This window comes from Lolium rigidum, chromosome 7, assembly GCF_022539505.1.
Source record: "Lolium rigidum isolate FL_2022 chromosome 7, APGP_CSIRO_Lrig_0.1, whole genome shotgun sequence".
In the NCBI taxonomy this organism is placed as follows: Eukaryota; Viridiplantae; Streptophyta; class Magnoliopsida; order Poales; family Poaceae; genus Lolium; species Lolium rigidum.
Genome location: NC_061514.1, coordinates 327,168,908 through 327,177,506, shown reverse-complemented (window position 1 = coordinate 327,177,506; position 8,599 = coordinate 327,168,908). Strand labels below are relative to the sequence as shown.

Here is an 8,599-nt window from a genome sequence, read left to right as displayed (position 1 = left end):
AGCGGCGGCGCGCCATCAACACGTTCTACTCCTCGCCGGCGACATCGAGTTTCAGAGGGACTTCGCTGTAATTTCAATCTTTGTTATGTGCCTTTCTGTAATCTCTTTCCTTTAATATCATCAGTGGTTTTCTGCAAAAATAAAAACAAGTACATGTTAATGGTAGCTCGATTAGTACGGCTATGTGTATTGACTGATTTGGAGGCTATGGATGATTCTTGCGACCGATGGAGAGGAAAAGGTTCTAGGGAGAAGCGGGGTGGAAACGGCGCCGACCTTCTCTCACATAGACTCTCTCAAGATGCCACCACCGCTTCACGCCCCCAACACCGCTGCCTTCTCCCATCGATCAGGGGCGGTGTCAGCGTATAAATAATGAGTGTACAAAGTTACAGTTCAACACATTTACTTAATGTTTATTGCTCCTCATTTACTTAATGTTTATTGCTCTACATGTGAACTAGACACAAATATACAAGCTTTTGCAAAAACTAGCGGGTGTACATTTGTACACCCATGTACTGATCTCCCTCCGCCTATGCCATCGATAGAGGAGTGAGGGGATTCTTAATGGAGTCTCGCTCGACGCACGACGCGAGGTTGAGCCCCTTCATCCTCGACACCGGTCGGCAGGCGAGTAGCTAGGTTTAGGGGTGGCTCGATTGGGGGCACGGGATGCGCCATAGCAGAACAGCTAGAGCGGAGAGGGGGAGAGAGGGCGTCGGCCGACGAAGGGAAGGGGAGGAGAGAGGGGGACGGCTGATGGCGCCAGAGCAAGGAGAGAAGCAACGCGAGGAATGGCCCACTGGCTGTGGACTTGGGAACTCCCGATCGGGAGAGGAACAAGAACCTTAACTTTGATTGTTTGCATTTTGGTCCTTCCATTTTTTATTTTGTTCACTTTTTTATTTTGTCGCACATAGTGTTTTGTTTGAAATCATGTGTGATTGCTTACTATGTCACACACCTTTTTCTCAAAAAAGAAAATGTGTACGATGTAAGGCAAAAGGTTGTGTTGTGGAGAACCAATGTGCGATGTTCTCAACTCCGCATGCGGGGAAGAACTGTAGATGTTTATTTTTATTTTTGTCCGTCACTGGTTATCCGCATCACACACGAAAAAGATCTTTCATACGCTACTAAAACTTTTAAAAGACCCGATTTATACTAGTGATAACGTCGTCAGCTGGCGTTCGCACATGGCCATGCGTGCCCCTGGATGGCGCGCCGGCTATATATACCCCAGATGTTCCACGAAAAAACTCGTCCACCACACAACGCTAAAACAACGCCTACGTAGGCCATCTAGCTCTAGCTACATACGCACGTCGGCACGTACGTTTGGCAGCCATGGCACGTAGCCTCGACTGCACGTTGCCGCTTCTCTCTGTCGTGCTCCTTTCGTGTTGCTGCGACCTGTCCGGCGCGGCGCGGCCGGCGCCGTCGGGCGCCGCCGCCGGCAACACGAGCTTCGTGAGGGCGTGGTGCGCGGGGACGGAGTACCCAGCGCTGTGCGACGAGACGCTCTTTCCGTACGCGGCCGCGGTGGGGACAAGCCCGGCGCGGCTGGCGTGGGCCGCGCTGAACGCGACCCTCGCCGGCGCGCGGGGCGCAACCAAGGCCATGAAGGCGATGGCCACGGGAGGCCACCTGGCGCCCGTGGCGGCGGAGGCGGCGGGGGACTGCGTGAGCATGCTCGGTGACGCTGTGGACATGCTGCGGCAGTCGGTCGAGGCCATGGCGGAGCAGGCGGAGGAGGAGGAGGGCCAGGCGACGCAGCAGGCGAAGTTCCGCGTCGACAGCGTCCGGACATGGGCCAGCGCGGCGCTCACCGACGACACCATGTGCATGGAAGGTTTCAAGGGCGAGGCGGCCGGCGTGAAGGAGGCCGTGCGTGGCCACGTCGTCGGCCCCGCACACCTCACCGCCAACGCGCTCGGCATCGTCAACGCCATGGCCGCCCAGACGCCGCCGTAGCGCCGTGACATATTCCATATATACGGGAGTGTTATGCATATACGCCATGCCCTGTGTGCACGTCAGATATTATATACAGTACTACTGTACGTGTTAGTATTTCGATGATTCGATCGAAGTGTTCCTGTTAAGCGCCTGTGCGCATGTGTCAGCGTCGTTTTGTACATGCTGCTAGCTATCTATGGTTTCCTGCATGTGAGCTGCCTGTGATGCAACCGGCCAAAACTCACCACGTCCACTCAAGTCAATTCATGTGGGCTGCCTGTCAAACCATATTCGTCGAAACATACTTTTCCTCCACTCTATAATAAATAAACTAATAGCCACCTAGTTTAGGAACAATTCAGAAAGAAAACATGACCAAACTGAAAAGACAAACTGATACAACTTCAATGCAAGGTGGAGCTCAACGGCTGGGCGGCGAAGAGAGATGACTCGCGGGTACCAACAAGTTCTGAAACATGCCCAGCCGGTCTTTATCCCGTTAAAAGATTATCATTATCACAGTGAGATTGAAACAAGCATTACCCTATTTTTTTATTTTTTTTAGGAATTCCTCATGCTTATGGTTCACTTTCATGCTCCCTATATTTTCCCGGATTCAACTAATAATAAGAAGCGCCCTCTTGCGAGAGAAAGTCGTCCATCATATCTATAGAATAAGAGATTTCTATTTTCGTGCCCTCGCGTCCTTAGTTGTACTCAGTTTTTTCCCAGCTCCTTAGTTTTTCCTCAATTTTCCCCAAGTCCTTGTCTGAAACCCACAGAAGGAGCTCGGACTGAAGGAATCCGTTAAGTTGACCGTTCCGTGCTGACGAGTGGGGTCGTGTCGTTTGTGGGACCGCGTCGTGTGGGGCTGGTAAGAAGGGACCGCGTGGGACAGGACGAGACCGTGTTTGTGTGGCCGTAGCGTGTAGGGCCATAGCGTGTGGAGCCGTGTGGGTCCGGGACGTGGGTACGAGTGGTTTCTGTCTCTTTCGCCCAGATTAGCAGTTTTCAATGTACCTTTTTCCTCTCTCTCGCTTGATCTCATTCATATTTGATTGCCCAAATTGGTAGCAAATCTAGAGCAGCTTCTCCTTATGTTTTTTAACGCCATTTATTTCTTTATGTCTTCGTTTTTACCCAATCAGGTAGAAAATCTAGGGCACAAATCCAGAGAAAATATAGGATAAGCTGCATACAGCAGCCAACATAGCATAGATATATTCACGACAGATCCAACAGTACTACCGATAGATACAACATAAGCTACATTTTACATGAATTTAAGCTGCTCTATAGATAGAGCAGTCACATACAGAGAGCGCAGTAGGCACGTTCAATGCCTCCAGGTAGCGCATGTGACTCGCTTGGAGGTTGCGCAGGTAAATCCCAAGTGCTTTGTGTTTGGCCATGAACGCATGCACGTTCACGGTCGTTCCAACTCTAGCGCCGCATCTGCCAATGGATTCAGCATGGTTCACCAGGCAGTTGAAGTCGGTGGCGCGGAGCTTCCTATTGCAGAAGGGGCACTTGTAAATACCTCGAGCAAAGGGGCCATCGTAATGGCCGGACTGCAGCCTGCTGAGGATGTGACGAGTCTTGGTGTGGAAGGACTCATCGTCGCTGTCGACGTCGCTGCTCTGCACCTGTCACGTAGCACCAAAGATCATGCAAAAAAACACGGAGTCAATTACAACGATGATGGAACAGAGAGTGAACAAAGATCATGCATGATAATATGGGCTCGAAAAAAAGAGGTAGCCTCAGTTACATTGGACACACTTATATCCAGGATTTGATTCGGTAAACCAAAGATCATGCACAACAAATTTGTACACATCAATTGTTTACTGACCAAACCCTGAATCAATTTATGCCCAAATATTCATCATCATCGGCACAAATCTTAAACAAAAGCAAATCACAAACACTAATAACGCAAGATCTAACACAAAAGGATTGAACTAGGAATAGACGAACCCTAATAACGCAAGATCTAACACAAATGGATTGAACTAGGAACAGACGAACCTTAATAACGCTAGATCTAACACAAAAGGATTGAAACTGAGATAAGAACAAGGGAGCAAAGGGTTACCTCCGGCTCATCGTCGACGATGCTGGTGTCGTAGGGGTTCTCCGGCGCGACGTACGGCACTGGTTCGTACGGGTTCCAAGCGACGAGGGCCTGGACGGGGGCCTGTATGCGCTGGCGGCTGATGCGCCGGTTGCTACGTTGGAAGCAGCGATAGGGGCCTGGACGGGGGCAGCGGCCGATGCGCCGGCGGCTGATGCGCCGAGAATGGGCATCTCATTCTTCTCCATCACTGGCGGTTTTCTTCGGGGTTTTTTTCGGTTGTGGAGAAGATTATGGGACAGGAGAGACGGTTGCAGTGAGAACGTGCGTCGAGGGAGAGAAAAAGGGCTCTATAAAGACGAAGGTGGCGTCTACCGCAACACGCGTCCGCTATGCACGGCTGCAGCGTGCACCGCGACACGAGTCTAACCCTGGGATGTTTGGTGTACTCAGTTATAACCTCGGGCCTTATACAGAAATTTTATTTGTACTCAGTTTTCCCCTCGAGTACTTAGACTGGCAAGTGCAATATACTCAGTTTTACTCTCAAGTAGCTGGTCAACAGAGAGTCAACAAATGAGATTAACATATCTAATTGAGTCATTTCATGCGCAAAAAAATCCAAAAAAATAAAAACATAGTGGCACCTACTCATGGAGTCTTCCTACGCAACCTCGCCACCTAGAAAACCTTAACAAACATATATAAATCAAGTTTTACCACAAATTGTCACTTCTCAGAATCACTAGTGTAGCTATGAAGATGCATGGTTTTCCACTCAAACCCCTTTGCAAAACATCTTCCCCAAAAACATAGTTTGTCTAAATGATGTCATAATTGTGACACTCATGTATATTTGAATTGCAAATAATTTGATGTAGCCCAATATGAATTATATTGTACAAAACACGCATTTTTTATTTTGTAATTCTTTTGTTTGAATCCCTTAGTCTATTTACTATTTATGTGCCCTTGGATTCTTAGTACTACTCAGTTTTGCCCTCAAGTTCTGTCACAAATGCTCTCAGAAGCCCAAACTTATCCTGATTGGTTGAGCCGTTGTCACACGGATCGACTCCACGAACCGTTGATCAACTGATCTAACGGGTAGTATACCCCTCTCCGTCTCTTCGTGGCCACCCCTCTCTCTCTCTTCGTGACCACCCCTCTCTCTCTCTCTCTGTCGGTGGAGAGTGACACCCCTCTATTTATGTGCAATAACGAGTTTGGCACATAATATAGTTTGCGGATTTCGGTGAATGCATTATTTGTCACCCCTCTAACAATTATCAACTATCTTTAGCTTTCATTTTCTTTTAGGGAATATAGTTTTGGTAATTTGAAACAGCCCAAAAGTGGTATAATTTTGGTATAAACATGAGGCATACATATTTGCGGATTTCGGTGAATGCATTATTGTCACCCCTCTAACAATTATCAACTATTGTAATGTCCCAGGTTTAGAGGCGATCGAGGGGTAGATTTTAGAAAGGGATGTGCATTGCATTGTAATTTACGGGGAAATTTCGCGCTTTTAAAACAAAACTGCATCGAAGGGGGACAAGTTTCTCTCTCGACACCTTACAGGGTTAGGGTTTCGAGAGTGCGACAAACTTGCTCTTATTCAACTAAACTAGGGTTTTGGAGAAGAGAGAAGGGATGTTGCATCACAAACTTAAGTTGCATGATTGAATTCAAAATTAAGTTGCATGATTGAATTCAAACCTAAAGTTGAATTTGAATTTCAAATTCAAACATCAAATTGTTATCTCATAATTCAAACTTGAGATAATTCAATAAACAATTATAAGTAATTAGGAATATAAATGGTAAAACAACTATATAAAGCTCATTAAGGAAAATTGGAGCTTTATTGATAATCACACACATAATACATTGTCTTTACAATATTCAGAATTGAAATATTGAATTACAACACATTACAAGAATTGAAGAAATAGAAAAAGTAAAAGGAAAATTACAAGTTATCTAAATATCCTAAATACTACAAGAACATCTTCACTTGATCTTGGACTTGATGATCTTCTGGATCATCTTGATCAATTACTTGAAACCCGCACACAAACACAACAAAGAACTAGTTATGCCAAGTGGCAAAGCCACTTGGCAAGTTAAAAATCAAATGAAATAGGAGAGGATATGACCAAAGCTGCCGAGCTGATCATCTCACGTACGATAACCAAGTCCAAGTGCACGAGCACTAGCACACACACACAGCCTAGGCTCGCTCACACGACAGATGGTGCATGCAAGCACACCACACACACGACTGGTGAGTCACAACAGGCTGCCGGGCCTTGTTGTCGACCGGAGATGGAGGTGGAGATCATATAAATTCTCCACGAGAAACCCTAACCATTGCCATCGACGAGCCGCACCTGGTAAGCCACAAGAACGAGCAAGAACAGAAGAACAGCCACTGCTGTTCAACCATTCCACAGATACCAGAAACAAACCAAGAATCAAGGTTGGCAAGGAGGAGCAGGGCAAGCACATCAATCCATCCAGAAGCAAACCCTCTACACCAACACCCAATCTAGGAGCTGGAGTGAGGTATAAACAAGAAATCATGGGCAAACATCTGTTTTGCTCATAAATAAGCAAGTGCATAACATATACACAAGCCAGAGGGTGTGATTACCCTGTGTGCATCATCATTTGGTGATCAAACCATTTGATGCTGGAAAAAAGGGAATTAAGCCAGAAGAAATCATCCCAGGGAAGAAATGGTCAAACCCATTGTGTTAACACCGAGGTAAACCAAAGAATCCGGCAAGGGAAAGATTCACATCCAGCCTACCCAACTCACCTAGCACTACATGGTTTGCTAACCATCAGACAAATAGGCAATTTGTGCCTATTCTAGTTTGTCAACAGCAAAGAGCACTGGAAATCCAACAAGGATTGCCCAGTGATGCATACACAAAGCCACAACAAGCCACAGAGAGGGGGAACTACCCATGACAGCCTCAAAGAGCTGCCAGGGCCACCTCAACCCATAACCAACACTTTAAGTCACCACATCATCACCCAGTAGGGTTCAGTAGTGGGCTAGGGTACCCAACCAGTGGTTGGCATCCATCTAGCCCTAACAAATTCATTGAAATGATCATCACTGCAAGCGAGTTCACATCATTTATCCATCTAATAAAGCAAGCTAATACGGATAAATGAACTACACAAGTAATCAAAGCACCGAGTCTTGCGGATGATCCAATGGATCATTGCAAGCATCAACTGATGCTTGAACAAGCACCATCACACACCAGGCCAAGCCTGTGTGATGCACACACAACACACAGAGAGCAACAGTGAGGCACAGACATGAACCAACATCTCTCACAAGCAATTGATGAGCATATGATCATCAGAGTTTGCTAGCACTGGTTACAGATGGCTATAACCAAGCATATTAACAGTCATTAGCCAGCTATTGAAGAATTACAACAAAGCTATAACCGAATAAACAGATACGAAATTAATGACTTTATGATTGTATCCAGAAGCACATCAAAGGCATGATGTACCACTGAATCAAGTTACCCAAAGAGAGCACACATCACTCATCACTGGATAGTGCTGTTAAGCCAATAACAATGCTCAATTGAGCATGTTCATGAAATTAAGCACAAGATATAGCACATCGGGGCAATCGGCACTTGCCAAAGGCAAGGATCATGCATCATGATCAAGCCGAGAGGCAAGTGGAGGTATCCACGGGGAGAGGCAGGAGCAAGATAGCAGCAGCAGTAACAATTAAAAATTGAGCACAACACCACGAGTAAGCTCATGAGCTAGGGCTCATGAATTGCAACAAGCAATTGATAAAGAAGAACAACACGACGCGGAAGCTAGGAATAATGGCAGCAAGCATACACGGAGCAGACATCACAGCAGCAGCACACACGCATCCATGGCTAGCACAGCGAGTAAGAGCGCAACGACAAGACACGGCAACACATCACGGCGAAGCATAGGCGCGAGGCTAGCAAGGCGCAACAGCGGCGCATCGGCACGGCAAGCTTCTCTACGGGGAGAGCAGGCCGGTGGCGGAGCTAGTCGAACGAGAACGAGAAGGAGAGAGAGGAGGAGGCGGTAAGAACTTACAAGCCGGGCGAAGCGAGACGCGCAACCGTGGCGGCACGGCGGCACACGCCGGGCTAGCGGCGGCGCCCGAGCCAAGCCGAGGCCGAGGCCATCACCCCGCCGCAACGACCGCTTCATCACGGCGGCGTCACGGCGCTAGGGACGCCGGTGAATGGCGGATCTCCACGGATCCGGGCGATGGAGGCGCGATAGGGTTGGGGGCGGCGAGAACGGCGGCGAACGCCAAATCGACGCGGACCCGGAGATGCGCCGTCGAGCGGAGGCTCGATTGACACCGACCTCGGCCGACGGGAAGGGCCGGTGGCGGTCGGATTAGGGGCGGCGGCGGCGGCGACCGCGGCATCGCGAGAGGACGAGGGGGATTAGGGTTCTACGCGGGCGAAAAGGGGCGAGTGGGCCGACCGAGCCCAAGTGTGGCTCGGAGTTAGGGTT

General features: G+C 48.2%; 1 protein-coding gene across 1 annotated transcript; it reads left to right on the top strand.

Moving 5' to 3' along the window:
* The first annotated feature begins 1,350 nt into the window (after positions 1 to 1,350).
* LOC124673376 (pectinesterase inhibitor 7-like) lies at positions 1,351 to 1,977 on the top strand. Its single transcript, XM_047209463.1, has one exon. The coding sequence runs from the start codon at positions 1,351 to 1,353 to the stop codon at positions 1,975 to 1,977; it is 627 nt and encodes a 208-aa protein (XP_047065419.1).
* The last annotated feature ends 6,622 nt before the right edge of the window (positions 1,978 to 8,599 follow it).